The 16,647-nt window shown below is 56.7% G+C and overlaps 1 protein-coding gene across 3 annotated transcripts in view; it reads right to left on the minus strand.

Annotated features, from left to right (window-relative positions):
• The window catches only part of ST3GAL1 (ST3 beta-galactoside alpha-2,3-sialyltransferase 1), a 62,559-nt gene that overhangs the window by 4,448 nt on the left and 41,464 nt on the right, over nucleotides 1-16,647 (minus strand). For all 3 annotated transcript variants that reach the window (XM_006912932.3, XM_025047603.1, XM_025047604.1), the window contains exons 4-8: nucleotides 5,389-6,304; nucleotides 4,262-4,458; nucleotides 3,066-3,245; nucleotides 1,749-1,794; nucleotides 795-914 (exon numbers count right to left, since the gene is read on the minus strand). In XM_006912932.3, coding sequence (XP_006912994.1) covers nucleotides 795-914; nucleotides 1,749-1,794; nucleotides 3,066-3,245; nucleotides 4,262-4,458; nucleotides 5,389-5,700 — 855 coding nt within the window. In that variant the 5' untranslated portion in view covers nucleotides 5,701-6,304. The remainder of the gene's footprint in view (nucleotides 1-794; nucleotides 915-1,748; nucleotides 1,795-3,065; nucleotides 3,246-4,261; nucleotides 4,459-5,388; nucleotides 6,305-16,647) is intronic.

Here is a 16,647-nt window from a genome sequence, read left to right on the forward strand (position 1 = left end):
GCGCTGGCCCCAGGGTGCCGTGCCACCTCTGCGGCAGGCGCGACCTCCTCCCAAGGCTCGAGGAGCCAGGGGCCCGGCGGAGTGGAGAGCGGCCCGCACCCCGCAAGCATCCAGCCTCTTTCGCGGCCTCAGTTTCCTCATCTGGAAAACAGGGCAGGTGGTGAGAGCTGATTCTTTTCTGCCCTGAGGCTGATACCTTGCTGGTCCAGGGGTCCTCCCCAGCTGATCCCAGGGCCAGGGAGGAAGGAGGGGGGCGCCGTGACCCCCGTTCTGCCCCTCTGCCCGGGGTGGCAGTGAACGGTCAAGGGCATCGATGGAAATCAGGCGCAGCCTGGCAGATGGTGAGGCAAGTCCCCAACAGGGAATGAGCGCTTCCCGAGACCACTGGTTCTCGATCTCGTGGATGGTGGGACGCCTGGGTGCTGGGATTTAGTGCCACCGATGACCCTAACGAGCGACCGAGATGGAAACGGCTGCCTTACGTGGCCCTCCCATGACACTCTGCTCCTTGACTTTGCCCCCCAGTCCGAGCTTCCGTCCGCTGGTCCCTGCTCTGCCTGGGGAGCTCGCCCCGAACTCCCGCCCCTGAGAAGGTTCCAGGGGAACACTGCTCCCCCTTGAAGCACCTGTGAGAGACGAGGAAGCTGGGCTTCCGGTGGGGCCCGGGTCGGGATGGCAGCCGGGATGGCGGCCAGCCCGGCCACAGACGCTCTCGCCGCCTCCCTTGGGGACGTGGAATGAGGACCCCCAGCCCCCCGGGTGGCCAGCGGGCGCGGGGCTGGGGGGTGGCATACCTCGTCGCAGACGTGCAGGGAGAAGATGACCGAGAGGATGCCCGTGGACGGGTACCGCCCGTGGCCCTGCAGCCAGCTGTCGAAGACGTACTTGATGAAGGCCGGGTGGTAGATGAGAATCTGCGGGGAAGAGCAGGGCCTGAGCGCGCGGCGGCTGGGGAAGGGGGCCACGCCCGTACAGGTGGCACGCGCGGCCGTGGCCACGGGGCGCACAGCGGGGAGCGGAGCTGACGCCCTTGCACTCATGGGGTTTATGTTCTCGTGGGAAAAGACAGAGACCTAAGTCTCAGACACAGCAGGTGCTGGGAGAGGACTCAGCGACCAGGGAGAGAAATAAAGCGGAGAAGGCGGTTGAGCCCTGGGTGGGGAGGCTGCAGGAGGAGGCTCCGCGGCCTGCGGTGGGGACAAGGAGGTTCCCGTCGCTGCAGCACACGCGCACGGAGCCAGCTGCCCCACCTGGTATGGGCCTGAATAAAATGACTTCCCGTGTTACCGACGAGGACACTGAGGCTCAGAGAGGCTTAGCACTGTGCTCAGTGTCACGCAGCCAGTGGCGGCCGAGCCGGGGGTGTCCTGGTGTCAGGTGTGCCTTGGTCCCATCACCCACAGCTGCCTGGAGCACAGTGAGGGGGGCTTCCCAGGCCGCAGAGGGTGTGCCCGTGCAGGGAGCCTAATGCAGCCCCTGGGAACAGCCTGAGTGAGGGGGTGAGGTTTATTCAGGGTGAACTCATCAGCCCCCAGCCTGGCCTCAGGGCACTGCCTCCCTGGGGGCTGTCCCTCCCATGGCTCTGCCCTGTAGATTCACAGGTGGCTTCCTTCCCGGGGGAGGTGTCTCCAGCAGGGGCTATGGCCTCCGGCAGCCGGGGTCCCGGCAAGACCCAGCATTCTATCATCCTGCAGAGCCTGACAAACGGGCCTGAGCTCAGGGCACGAGGGGCCCGAGCCTCCACTCACCTGATTCTTTTTCACTTTGATCTTCGAGGGCACAGGGACATAGGTGCTGCGGGGGAGAAAGCAGGCAGTTAATGTGGGGAGGCGGCCGGCTGTCTTCAGGCAGCTCTAAGGGCGGCACTGCAGAGGGCGGGGGCGAGGCAGGGCAGGCACACTGGGTTCTCAGCCCCTGCCACAGCCCGACCCTCCTGCAGCGGCACCCGTCGGACACTGGAGGGCGACCTTGGCTAATTCGAGGGCCTTCTGCTGTTCTGGGCCTCGTCCAGAGAGGTCAAGGGGGGAACTTGCTCCAAGCCCACACAGCCGGAAGGGGCACGGCGCAGGCCAGGGCACCTACCTCTACTGTTGGGGTGCTGGCTGATGAGGCCCACACTGCCCCCTTTTCACCTGCCAGGGTCTATGTGCCCCCAAGATGAAGGTCACCTGGTACAATTCACTCTGAAGCCCGTGGGACCAGGCCTCCCGGCTCCTCCTCAGCTGAGCCCGCTTCCTTCACTGCCCTTCTCCTGAGAGCACAGCCCCCCAGATTCTTGCACCTCAATTCTAACTGGGCATCGCACAAGGAGACTTTGGGCCATCTGGACATTGGATCCACTCATCTTCAGGAAGAGTCAGGACTTAGGACCCAGGCATGAGCCTGGCTCTGTGTAAAGTCCAGCCTTGGGCACGACACCGGGCCAAGCCTCGGGGTCCTCCCTGGGAGGATGGAGGAAGGATGACGCTATTGTGAGAACTGTCCGATGACATGTGTCCAGTGTCACGTGCGGTGCCCGGAACAAAACAGATGCTCAAAAGATGTGAGCCGCCCCTGTCTCGAGGAAGCACGTGCTTGATGACTCACGCCAGAGCCGACATGCTTGGCGCCCCGTCTCCCCACCTGCCCCCCGCCCACCCGGGGCCACTCTCAGTTAGAGAAGCTGGCGGCTGTCATCATCGGGAGCACTGCAGAGATAAAGAGGGCTCGGAACTAACAAGTGCTGAGTCCTTCCAGCAGGGCCCTTCCCCAGGGGCTGCCAGGGGTGTGAGGGAGCACCCTGTGGTGGTCCATTTGGGGGTCATGAGGAAGAAGAAGGCTGAAGTCGGGGCGAGTTAAGAGTGATGGGAGGTGAAGGAGCAGGGAGAGCAGAGGGTCAGAGGTGGCCCGTGGGCTGTGAGGCTCGTTCATTCTAGACGGAAGCATCGGGGAGGGGGAGGCAGGGGGTGGACGAGCAAGGCCATGAGACAGGGGACAGCATGGCGGGGGCCAGGAGGCGCCCGTGCAGCGAGGGGCAGTGAGGGGCCAGCGACGGACACTCCGTGAGATGGCCCGAGGGCACTTACTGGGAGATGGTGCCCGTGGTGGTGGCGCTGACCACCCACTCCAGGTCGGTGGTCTTGAAGGGGACCAGAACCATGCTGACGTTCTCTGCCAGCTCCCGGAAGCTCTCGGGGTACACGAGATGGTGGGTGGTCTTGCTTCCCACGTGGGCCTCGAATCCCGCAGTGGGGGCCTTGTTCATCCTGAGAGGGGACGGGAGAGACGGACACGCATCACGTCTCATGGGCACCGGTTCCGGGGACAGCTGAGTTCCGCCAGCCTGCGGCGTGACCTCATCTGCAAAATGGACGCGGTGCAGACGCAGCTCGGAGCCTTTTGCTATGATTTCCTCTTTTATTATCGCGAATGAGCCCAACTGTCGCCACCACTGACGACCTACTAAGTGCGAGGCACTGCCGTGGCCGAGTGACACTCTTCGTTAAACCGTAATGATAGCCGTGACCAGTAGGTAATTTACGGTCCCATTTTATGGTTGAAGAAATCAGAGCCCAAAGACTCTGTCCCAGGACACAGCCTTGAACTCGGGTCTGCTGACCCTGAACGTGACCCTCGCCCCCTCGCCATGGACATTCCCATTGAACTCCAGGTATGCTGAGGCTCCAAGGGGCCAGGCGAATACTCTAAGGACAAAGTCAGAGATCACGGGAACAGGAGAAGATTCTAGAAGGTGCCTGGGGAAGGCCAGCCGCACCAGTGCTCGTGTTTCTCACTCTGGGACACTCGTGCCTCTGGGTCAAGTGCAGTGGCGATTACAAGGAACCCAGGAGGGACATGGGCATCTTCCTGGAACATCTGTTTTACTTGGAGACAGAAAAATATATTTTATATTAAAAGCATATAGTCCTATTAAGACCTAGATTACAAAATGGGATGAATCTTAAAGAGGAAACGAGTCTTCAGATTAATCTTGCTGCTTCGCCAGGCCCACGGCGCCACGCTCCCAGCCACGGGGCACTGCCCGTGCGTGATGTCCTTCCTGCAGCCAGAGGAGCATTTGAGTCCATCTCCACCCAGCAGTGCACAGATGGGGAAACTGAGGTCCGGAGGGTGCAGCGAGGGGCCTGGGGCCCCCGGGTGAAGTATGGAAATAGCAGGGCTGGGACCTTGACCTCTTGACCCTGAGCCCAGACGCCTCCTTCAGCTCTCAGGGGTCCGTGAGCAGAGCGAGGGGGGCCTGGGCGAGGGTCCAGGCACTCACCTGAGCACGAAGTCGTGACTGTCTATCTGAGGCCCGTACCAAGACTCCCTCAGGTTGCCTGAGTTGCCCACGACGGCGCAGCGCCGGCAGCCCCCCAACTTCTTCTCCAGCAGGGGGTCCACGTTGCCAGGCACCACTTGGAACAGCTCCTTGACGGTGTCATTCAAGTTATTGGGTTGTTTTTCCCGCTGGAGCCTCTGTGGGCAGAGGACAGAAGAAGACAGGTCATCCTGGGTGGGAGGCTCTGCCACCCTGCTGCTGGGCCCCAAAAATCCAGTGACAGATGAATGGATTTAAAAAATGTGGAGTAGACATACAATGGAATGTCATTCGGTCCTAAAAAAAAAAAGAGAAAGAAGTTTTGATATATGCAATGGCATGGACGGACCTTGAAAAAGTTATGTTGAATGAAATAAGCCAGACAGAGAAGGACAAGTACTGTGTGATTCGACTTATAGGAGGTCCCTAGAGGAATCAAATGCAGAGACAGGTGAGTAGAGCGGTGGCTGCCAGGGCCTGGAAGGAAGGGTGGGGACAGTCAGGTACAGAGTATTCGAGGGGATGATGATCAGTGCCAGGTGTAGGCAGTGGTGATGGTTAAGCGACATCGTGAATATATTTAATGCCACTGAAAAACGCACACTTATACGTGGTTAAGATGATGAACATCATTTCACTATAATGGAAGAACAACAATGATCCAGGATTAAACACCTGCTTCTGGTAAGACCTCCTGGGGCAGCTCTAAGCTCTGAAATCAGAATCAGCCAGGATCCACTGCGCTGCGGATCCTGACTCTGGCAGGCTGAGCCGGGCTGGGCCCCAGAACCGCAATTGCCAAAGGCCCCCAGGCGATGCAGCGCTGCTGCCGGTGTGGGGAGTGCACTCTGAAAATCCCCAGGGCAGTGGCTGCAGCCAAGCTCCCCGGAAGGGCCTCTGTGCACCCCAACACTGCAAGTGCTCAGGACCGGAGCGTACCCGAAGAACCCTCTGCTGTGATTTATACATAGGAGTTCCTCAATAAACAGTTTTCGAATGAACAGATGACCAATATTGTGAATCCTGCACGGCCCACGGCCGGGGGCCCCCCGCTCAGCCCCGGGTCCCCGCCCAGCCCCGGCTCTCACCAGCCACCAGCTGTACGTGTCCTCCTCCAAGAGCGCGTTCTGCATCGTCAGCAGCGGCTGCATGGACCAGTTGAACCTCTCGTCGAACCAGGACGAGACGTGCTGCTGTCCGATGCAGCGGGTACAGGTGCAGGGCCTGTGAGTGTAGCTCATGAGCTTCCTGAAGTTCTCCGAGAGTTCGAGGACCATCTGCTTGGGGAACCAGGTGGTGGTCATCATGGTGTGGGAGTAGCTGAGGAGGAAGGAGGTGAGGAAGATGAAGAAGAGAAGGAAGGTGAGCACTTTGAAGGTCCTTCTCCTCATGGCTGCCATTTCTGCTTTCCTGATGGGGTCTCCCGGCGATGCGCTGGAGGAAGCGGCACCTAGCCACGGAGGAACTTGGAAGAAAAATCCCAGAGATAAACACGCAATCACGAGGCGAGGCGGCGGTCCCCACGGGGCCTCACGGCCCGCTACGGCTGACCTCGCTTCCACTGGGCGCTGGCCATCCCTGGTGTGCTGGACATCGCCCCGTGACACCCAAAGGCTCAGTGGACCACTTGGGGGGGGATGCCTCTTCCTGCACAAAACTCGTCTCTTCTGAAAATAAAGTAGCCAGCTGCGTCAGCAATCTCTAAGCAGCCGATGACGTGTCCTGATGAAATGTTAATCAAACTTCATTCCAGTGATTTCCTTTTCCATCCAAATGAGGCGGAAGGGTAGTTAATCTCTGTGACAGCCCTGGGTCCCTCGGGGGTGAGGACCTGGAAAGAAGGTTCACAGTGCAGGACAGAGGGAAGCTGTCTTTGTCACTGTCCTCCAGAAGAGATGATATGTGGTGACCTTTAATTATTAGAAATAGGTCTGTCCACGTTGTCACCAGTGATGTGGCAGGTAGGCAGTGGGCTTGATGAAGGCACTGAGGGTTGTCTGTCATCTACACAGAAAAGGTAAAAAAAAAAAAAAAAAAGGATGAAATTCTATTACGTTGTTATTTTTAAAAAACATTCTCTGTCCCCTTCTCCTCCGGGATGAATTCCATCATCTTCCGCTCTGTTGTCCAGCTGATGTGGCGGGTGACTAAGGACAATTTATTTACCTTCTTGAGCCTTGGAGTGTATATGTATATAATGGACGGTCAACGCCGACTCTGCAAAGTTGCTAAGGGATACAGAAGGTGTCCGCCCATCTTTCCTGCAACCAGACTTAGCACACTTAAGCGTTCAGCCAAAGTTGGGAGCTGAGTCCATGACGAATGGACAGAGCGCTGCACACAGAGATTGCTAAGTACAAACCGCTTTCTCTCTCCTTCATTCTTTGTGGGTTCTAATTTCAACAACAACAAAAGGGGTTGCTTAGCGTGTTGTCCTGGCTTCCACATACCCTAACATTCAACCTCTACCACTTAGCCTTGGTCTCATCACGTGGGCCTGAGATGGCCCAGGTTCAAGTTCCGGTTCACCAGTTGTGTGGCCTGGGGAAAGTTATTTGGCCTACCTGGCCCTCGATTTCCTCTTCCGTAAAATGGGATACTACGGCTTCTACTCATAGAATGATTGTGAAGATAAGATCAAATGATAGATACCGAGCTTCTGGTATCTATTGAGCGACTGCTAAATTTTAATTTCCCATTTTCAATGAATGACTATTTTTGGATGTTCCCCCAAGAGCCGGACGCGATGGCACATTCACACATATCTACTGTAATCACGTAATCCTCACATCATCCTCAAAGTATACTGCCAGCTGGGCAGCGGTTTCCTATTTTGTTATTGGCAGAAACTGAGATTCACAGAGATGCAGTGACTTGCCCAAGGTCATGGGGGAAGGAGCGAGAAGATCTGAATCCAGACCCACGATCCCCTGATTCCATGAACTTGGAAGGGCTGTGGCATCGGAACAGGGACAGAGGCTCTGACCCCTATCTGTTCTCCGGTCTTCGGATGGAGATGGCCGTCGTTGGAGGGATGTGGAGAAAGGGGAGTGTATTTAATCAAAGAACGCAGACAGGAAGTCCTCAGACGTCCACCACACAAGTGCCCAGACTTCGCTGACGTCTCCCGGCTTCTGCAGAGAACAACTGTGGTCACAATTCCGCACTGGAGTATGACTCCGTGGGCCTTTATGTGGACCGTGCCCCAGTCTCTGTTTGTCTGACCAATTCCTCCCCATCCTCAAAATGTAGCTCATCAACGAGCAGGATATAGTTTTTTCCAGGAAAGTGACAGTTGAAGGGCGATTAGCTTTTCGTAGCAAGAGTGGCTACCCGGAAGCCAGATGAAACCCACGATGCCTCCTTGGGGACAGCCGGAGCTCAGGATGTGCTGCAACCCCGTACAGCTTCCTCCAGGGGGACAGAAACTCAGTTTCACTCATCGGTATGGCCCTGTCCCCTAGCACACGCATGGCCCGAAGGAACGAAGACGTGAACGAAGAGAAAGGCCAGGGCCAAGGATTCTGCGAGGAGATCTGAGCAAGGAAGCGCTGACCAAGAGTCAGGGGACTGTGATCGCCACCAGGCTGTACCACTCGTGCTGTGTGACCGTGAACGAGCTACCTAAACTCTCCAAACCATTCCTCGAACTGGAAAATGGGACCGATAGCAGAGATTCTGCTTACTTCGCTGGGCTGTCACTCAAGAAAGTCCTGTTCATTCACCGGCTACATATCTGCTGTGCCCTAAGCTGTGCCACTGGGCTACATGTTTGGGACACATGATGAAAGGTCCTAGGTGGGAGCTCCCTGAGCATCTTCAGGGCCCCAGTGCCTGGGTCAGCATGGAGGAGAGGGGCCGGCACGTGTGTGGGTGAGGTGGAGACTGCGTGGCTGTGGACACTGTAATCAAGACTAAGTTTTCTCTGAGTGACACGTATCCCACTGGTAGGTCTGGGCCAAAGAGCGACATGGTCTCGCTACATTTGTCTCTGTGATGAGCAGGGCCCAGGATGCTCTTGCTAAATACATCCCAATGGCAAGGGCAGAGACAAGTTCAGTTAAACAGATGACTATTAAACTGCGTCGATCAAATTGATTCTGGGTGAGAGACTAGGTTCCCCACAAGGTCCTGGCTCCTCTGGGACAGAGGGCAAGGCCGAGCTGCAGTATTAGGGGCACAGAGACATCCTCCTCCCATCCATCCGGCTCCTTCCGGTAGCCTCATCTCCAAGGCCGGGGTGCTTGTTGGATCACACCTACCAGCAGATGCTTCTGGGCTGGTATCAATTAGCGCTTTCAAAGCATTGGAAAAGCTGCAGTGGAAAAGTAAGACCACACCCCTCCGCCCCTTCCCTGGCCCCAGGGAAGAAAGGAAGAATGTGTGGCTTGACTTCCCTGTGCTCTGTTATGGGAGGCAGCCCGCAGCACCTAGGATCGCCAGCCCCGGAACCTGGGCCAAGACGGGCCAAAGATCTGTGTCAAATGTGCAGTGAGGGAGGCGGCCATGAGACCCGCCCCCGCCACACCAAAAAAAAAAACAAACCAAGAGGAAGAGGAGAGTGAGGAGGCGAGGACACAGGTCCCCCGAAGTCCCATCTGCAGAACTGCGGTCAGTGCAAAGCCACATACCCAAGTGTTGCAGGAGGCACAGAGGTCGTGTATGTGAGTGACATGCAGCACGGTGCTGACAAAGGTCAGCGCCCTTTCAAGGACTCGGAAAGTATGGATTTCCCTACGGAAAATCTCTAAGAAAGGTGACTCCCCTGGCAGCAGGGGGATGGCTGCAGGGACCAGCACTGAGAGAAGAACTATTTCAAATGCTCGGAAAACCAAAGGAACGGACGGTATGGGTTTTCGAATGCTTAACAAACCGCGGCTGGACGGGGCAGTCATTGTGACCAGGCCGGGCGCCTTCCCAGCTCCTCACACAGCTCCTTGCACTGTGGTTGTTGGTGAAATGTCTGGGCGGACACTGCAGGTTGGCGGTGATATTAGCACTTGGAACAAAGAGCTGCGACCGTGCTCCCCGTGATCTTCCCATCAACTGGGGGAAATCATACTTATTTTCCAACTGGGAAGCCAAAGTCCAGAGAAGGCAAGTGGTTTGTCCACGTCACAGAGCCAGACGGAGGCAGAGCCGGTGCTGTGACCCAGGCTTCCGCCTCCTCTTGGGTCTTTCGAGGTGGCCATGGCTAACCCTTCTATGTCATCGACCTTCGCTCCCGTTCTCAGCATTTTCTTCCTTGACGCTCCTTTGGGTTTGAAAATCTGTCGTCATTCCAATGCCTCGCAGTGGACACTACCTTCTTCGTCCTCTCTCTTGCTGTGTCTAATATGTCTGAATGATACGTTAGTTCTTCATTTCAGTGATCGTATTTTTCAGTTCTAGAATTTCCTTCCAAGTAACTAAATTTCCATCCAGTTTTCTGGGGAAATTCTCCATCTCACCATCTATCTTCCTGCCGTCATTCGCCACAGTAATTCCGAAGTCCACGTCTACACCTGTGACATCTGGATAACATACGGGTCTATTTCTATTGTCTGTTTTCTCTCTTTATCTCTCTTTGGTTTTTCGTTTCTGTCCCTGGGCGTAGTATCTGTGGATACTGTGTACGACAAAAACGTGGAGGCTCTGGCTGAGGCTGTCCTTCTTCAGAGAGGAAGTTGTTTCTTCCTGGTGGGAAGGTAGTGCTGGGGCACATCGCCTTGTTCCAGTTGGGATTGGGATAATTAAGGCTGCATCTCAGTCGCCTATGATAGATGGTTATTTCCGGTTTGCCCTTCCTGGTGGGGCACAGCCCTTCTCAAAGGGTAGCTGGGATGCCTACCAAGCCACCACTTCCTTGCGGGCTGTCATCTCCACTTTCTGGCTTCCCTGGACTGGGAGATTGCCAAACTCTCGGTCCCGCCTTGTAGCCTCTCGGCTGCTCTTTTTGGCTTGGTTTCGTAGGTTCTGGTCCCACGCACCTTAGATACTGGCAGATGCCTTCAAAAATAACGGAGGTGCAAAAACATGGCTCTCTTCTCTGTGGTTCCCTTTGCTCTAGACTCTCGGTTCCTTGGATTCTGGCTGACTTGGTGGTCCTGAATTCTACTTTATTTTATTTGTTTTGTTTTGTTTTTGTTGTTTTATTGCCCAGCCTTGTGAGACTGCCTGCCCAACACACCCAGCTGCAGCTCTCAGCTTGTCTTCTGAGCCCTCCGATGAGCCAGCACACACCTCGGGCAGAAAGGCGGCAGGAGTGTCTCTCATTCCCTTCCCTCCGGGGCCTCCGCCCCTCACCAGGTCCTGGCAGCCTTGGTTGTTCTCCAGCACCTTCAGAGCTGGATTTCTGTCTGACACAGTTTTTATGGTCCTTGCTGGGAGAAATGTTCTGGCACCAGCTTCTGCCACAGCCAGAAGTGAAAGCCATGGTATCTTTCTCCGCCGCTCTGCATGCCTGGAGCCTGGCATGGCGTCCTGCACGTGTCTGGGGGAGAGGGTAGGGCCCGGAGAGTCCCCAGAGGTGCCATAGCAAATCTCCTCACGCCAGCAGAGTGGGCACTCAGTGGGAGGGAAGGGGGCAAGTCAACGGGCCGGCGGGTTGCAGCTGTCATCCGATCTGCCACCGCTGTCCCATTCCGCACCCCCGTCACGTCTCCGACAACTCTGTAAGCTCCAGACCCCCGGCATCGAACCTTTCTGCCTGAAGTTTCGCCTCGGTTTCTTCATCCGTCAGCTCGGTATCAACCTCACAGGGCTGTGCCAAGAAGGACATCAGGCAGAGCAGCTGACACACCTTGAGTGGCGCCTGGCACGCCGCGAGCGCCCCTACGTGTTCGGAGTCACACTGGCACGCCTTAGTGCCTCCGTCTCCCGCCCAGAGCGCCGGGAAAGCCCCGCCCTCTGTCATCCGTGCCAGTGCTTCAGACAAGACGCGGAAGCTGAGCTCGAAAAGGGGAAGTGACTTGTCCCATGACACACAGAGCTGTGAGAAGCGTGCCAGCACCGAGAGGAGAACCGGGCCCCAAACTCCAAGACGCGCCCGGCTGCCCTGGCGTGGCACATCCGGGGAAGGAGCTCGGCAAGCCTCACGGACTGAGACAGGATGGACGAAGGGCCGGCGGAGGCCGGAGGTGGAGCGGTCTGGCTGTTGGCATGGATGCTGCAGCTGGGGGTAGGGCCCTGCGGGGAAACCCCGAAATTCACTGGGCCCTTTGCGCCGTGACCCCAGGGTTGTTGCGTGGGCTGCCTGAGCTTCGAGTCTCTCATTTGCAAAGTGAAGAGCCCTTTCTTGTGCTTGCAAATCCTTCTTTTCTTATCCTACCACCTCTTGCCCACTTTTTTTATGGGGAGCTGGAGGAAGAAGTCAAGGTTCCCCGAAGGAGCGTCCCTTAGAAACACGATCTACCCAGGATCGGGGGCCCGTGACAAGGAGCTGGGCACATTTTCATATTTTGAGCCACACAAAAGGAATTTAAGTCCACAAATCTTCTTACGTGCACGCTAAATTCTGAGGCCTAACACATCTATACAACATCCGAAGCGTGAAACGTGGTCAGGAATTCAGGGGGGTCACGCTGCACGCATGTCCCGGCTGTCAGCTGCCCGCAGGGAAGAAAAAGGGGTGACCCCGACTTGGGCAGTACAGAGTCTACTCAGAACCCTGAAGCCTGCCCGCCCCAGGGGTCTGTCACAGGTTCTAAAGAGCTTATGCCCGAGTGAGAGGCTGGGGTCCTGGCTGGTCCGGAGCAGAGGTTCAGATCGTCGACATGAGGCTCAAAGAGAAAATACTCTTCCCATGCCTCCTGACTTGCATGAGAGATTTTAACTCAAAGATTCACAGGGGTGTCCAGAAGGCTCCTGAAGGGGTTGGGGGACAATCTCTGGTGACACGCAGAGTGGGGCTTCAGACTGCAGGATAGGTCCAGCGGCAAAGCGGTGAGGAGCCCAGCACGCACAGTGTTCTGAGGGCGGGCAGGAGCCCCCAACAACAGCACGTGTCCGGCGTGAATCCTCCCGGAAACCAAGAGTCGGAGGGGTGTCCCGGCATCTATTGAGGTCACCGGGATAAAGCTGCCCTGGACCAGCTCCGAAAAAAAAGCAGGAAGGGCCACCCATTCACCCTGGGCCAGGCCACCCCCTCCTGAGCCCCATACTGGGGGGAAAGCATGCCCCATTGAGGAGGGGCTGCTGGCAGCCGCCCAGAGGCCTGGGAACATGGGCGCCTGCAGCGGGTGGGCGAGGGCCACACCTCAGGGGCCAGGGAGCCCCCTGGAGAGGCTCGGGCGGGAAGGAGGAGAACACGGCGGGAGGCGTCCGCAGAGCCGGGAGTGGCAGGCGCGGGGTTGGAGCCGCAGAGAGAGAGACCATGGCAGTGACGTCTGTCATCTGTCTCCCCTTCTCACCCGCAGCCGGTGAGTCCTGGAGAAGCCCAGGCGGACGTGCGTGGGGCACCCGTCCGTAACACCCACAGCTGTGCGCCGGGCACCGGCACCGGCACCCCTCGGCTCTTTAACAGAGGAGGCAAAGCCCCGCGCTGCAGTGGCCATGCCGGCGGCGATGCCCGGCCCGGCGGCGTCCGTGTGTCAAACCCCATAGGGGTGTTAGGTACTGGGGAACACCCAGAAAGCTCACGTTCTCGCTGGAGCTTCAAGGCCCTCGCCTCGTTCCCCGCCTCGTGTAATCAGCAGTCACAAAGATGCCTCGTCGGATGACTTACTGGCCAAAGGGACTTAGCCAGGATAAAGGACCTGCTCAGGGTCATTCATCTGGTCAGCAGTGGGCGGAGGCGGAGAACTCAGGTCCAGATGGAAAGCGGGAAGATGGGAGTTGCAGTTCCAAAGCTCGCTTAGCTGCATGACCTTGGACAAGCCACGTGACCACCCACACCACACCTCGCCCTGGTGTGCAAATCAGAAACGACAACAGGTGTCACCGAGCGAACAGAATGAGACAGTGGAGAGCTCCGGCCTCGGCGAGGGCCAGCAGCCCATCCGCTCCCATCTCTGCGTTAATCTCGTGGAGGGCGGGCATTTCCTGGGCTCGAGAGCTTTATTCCTGCTCACTCACCGAATCTACTAACCTGCCCGCTTCACAGAGGAGGAAATGGAGTCCGGAGGGCCCCGGGTCGCGTTCTGTACGAGTGAAAACTAAAAGGTGGTCTGGGCAGGCCCCGCTCCGCACGCTGCGCACCTACCTCTCGGCCTCCCCGGCGGGTGTGTCCACGCAGGCAGGGCAACTGTGTCCCCGCTCGGCCCTGCTCCCCACTCTGCCTGTTCCCGCAAGGTGCTCACAACCTCCGCTCAGCCTCTATCCCATGGAGGAGGCAAGGAACGCTGACCCTCAAGACGGCCAACGCCCTCCCCCTTATGGCCAGGGGCGCCCCAGGGGGAGTGTCCTTCTGTCCCCTGAGGCTGGGGGCAGGAGGCTGCACAGCCTGTCTCCTGCTGCCCATCAAAGGGCCTCCCACCTGGGGAACACAGCGTCTTCGAAACCTCTTGTTCTGCCCATTTTGCTTCAAAACGCTCAGCTGCCCTTTTATGTCCTACGACGCAGTGGTGAGAGGCGGCCTTTGAAGAGGCTGGCTGCTACCCTGGGCCTCAGAGCACAGGGTGCGTGAGGTGGGACAGGGCGGCAGGCCCGGGCCTGACAGCGCGTGGACAACACAAGACCCTCCGCCCGAAGGCGCCCGCGCTTCTATTTCGCCAGCTGGGTGGCCGCCGAGAGCCTTCCTCACCTGTAAATGGGACAGGGCAAATCCTCGAGGGTGAGCACCCTCGGCTGACGCAGGGACCACGCGAGGTTACGTGTGAGGGACATGGGGCTCTCTCCAGGTGTCCAGCACGGGGCGGGAGGGAGGGACGAGGTCCGAAGGTGGCCCAGCTGTTCTCTGTCCTTTACAACTGCGCCCTGTGGGGTCCTTTAGCCTTCCCCTCCCTCCCCCAGTAAACGAGCAAACCCGCTCTGTATCAAGAAGATACTGGCCGGTGAATTTTGCTGACAGGCGTCTGAGTGTGTGTTGTGGACGCAGAGCTGCGCACCATTTTTATTCTCGGTGGAGAATAATCGATGATTAGGACGAGTTTGCTTCCTCCTCCTAATAGAGACAAAGCGCATGGTCTCCAGATTCGACTTAAGTTCACGAGGCCCCCACACTATGCCCGGATGCTCACCTCCCTCTTTTACAGGCACAGAGGCAGGCTTAGAGAACACGTGCCTCTTGATCGGCTGGGACCTGGCCCCGGTCCCAAGAGCCTTCGCTCCCTTTTGACTCCTGAGCTTAGTCTCGACAGAGATATCATCTTCCCTAAAATTTAGAGTTCCCTCTGAGCTCAGGCTCCGGGCATGGAAGGAGTGAGATCTTTCCGACAGGCCCTCGTCTCTGACGAGGATCCACGAGACACTGACAGTCTAGCTTTGGTAGTAACGGGAGGACCCAATTCACACCCCGGACCTTACACTCTTACGTGCCCTGTCCATGCTGTTCTCCGCTCACGCCTCTCACCTGCTCGAGTCTCCAGTGGGTTTCCTCCACATCTGGAATGAAATCCAAGGTTCTTACCGCGGTCTGCAAGAGCCTGCGAGAGCTGGTCCTTGTCTACTGCCTGACTCCACTACCTACACCTTGTCTTTCTTTACTCTGCTCGAGCTACCCCGACCTCGGCATGCCAAGCACAGGACCTTTGCACAGGCTATTAGCTTTGCCCAGAATGCTTTTCCCACAGCCTGCTTAAATATTCCTAACTCAGGATGCCGGGTCCAACGTCCACCCTTCGGAGAGATTTCCTTGAAGCTTTCGTATTCCTGAATCATGGTCCGTATTCCCTTCTGTATTTACTTCTCCTGCCTTTGTTTTCTGACACTGTATAATTTTGTATAGCTGAAAAGATTCTCCACGCGACTAGTTTCCCTGAGCTCAGACCCATCTTTTGTTCCCCACTGTGTCCCCAGAAGAGTGATCTTATGTAATCTTTACTAATCACCTGAAAGGGAAGCATCATCCCCATTCCACAGATGAGAAAACCAAGGCTAAAAGAAGTCTGGCAACTGCGATCAGTCCAGGCTCACGGCATGAGACCTAGGATTCAAGACTCCTTCAGTGCTGGCGTGGTGTCGGGGGACGCTCCTCCGCCCGCCTCACACTCACGTGTGCTTTCCGAGTAAGGCTAAGCATGAGAGGCCCCGACTGCTTTCTATCTGGGTCGTTTTCCAGGGTCGTGTTTGCAGCGAGCGATCATGAAACCTGAGGAAATAGCTTCCTTCCTGTTCGCTACAGGCAGTGGATTCCTCAAGCTCAACGCTCATGGCCTATATTGCAACCCATCACGTGGGCCGGCCTCTGTCTGGGCCCGCTGGCCAGCCCGCATGGACTTAGGAGCAGAGAGGAGCCAGCACAAACCGAGGCTCATGCTGCTGGCTGTGCGGTGAGTAATAAGGTCCCTGGTCTCTGACCCAGCAGTCTCATGTCTTCCGCCAGCGTCCATGAAACACTAACAGGCTAACTGACGAGCTTATAGGAGAAATCAAATCGAATGGAAGCCCAGACTTAACACCTATGCTACTCTACTCTCCACGTATTAAAGTATTTTATTGTCAATAATATGTCCCTGCTTTAGTGGCGACTTTCCGTCTCATGCCCCCTCCCAGCTGGTGACTGACATGCCTCAAGTCCCTCCCTCCCTGGGAAGATTTCCCTGATTCCCTCTCCTCCTCTTTGCCCAGGGCGAGCGCAGGACCTTTGCCCAGGATGTTCTTCCCTTTCTGAGTAGGAACTCAGAAGAGGTTCAGATGTGATAGATGGAAAGGACCAGAAGAAAATTTGATTTGATTGAAGGACAGAGAGACATTAGCCTTACTCAGTAAATGCAGAACATTTTAAGCTAATGCATTTGGGGCAGACGTTGAGGACAACAGACTACACAGAGACATGAAAGTTTCTGAATGTTTGCATTTTTATGACCTTGAGAGTGAGCTCAGCCACAAACTCTCTGGAATTCGACCAAATGGAGAATGTGGTCGGGTTGAGCCTGAACTGCCGCCGAGGGCACAGACGGTGCCTTATTTAGTTGTGTATCTCTGGTGCTGGACCCTTGGCCCCGGCCCCTCACGGGGGCAGAAGAATGGACGAATAACCCAATGATGCTGATGGATGATGGGTTCGCTGGTCGACCACCAGGTGGCCTGTTCCTTGGGGAGGAGGCAGGCAGGGCCCGGCTCGGGGCGTCAGGGTACAGAAGCTTTCTGAGTGTTCCTTATGGAGTACTTTCAAGGCACTCACAGGCCAGTAACCAGGCAGAACTGCTTTCTGATTATGATTTTTTTCAGTTGAATGGAACTCAGTTAATGGAAGACTTAACTCCAAG

Source organism: Pteropus alecto, unplaced genomic scaffold, assembly GCF_000325575.1.
Source record: "Pteropus alecto unplaced genomic scaffold, ASM32557v1 scaffold105, whole genome shotgun sequence".
Classification (NCBI taxonomy): Eukaryota; Metazoa; Chordata; class Mammalia; order Chiroptera; family Pteropodidae; genus Pteropus; species Pteropus alecto.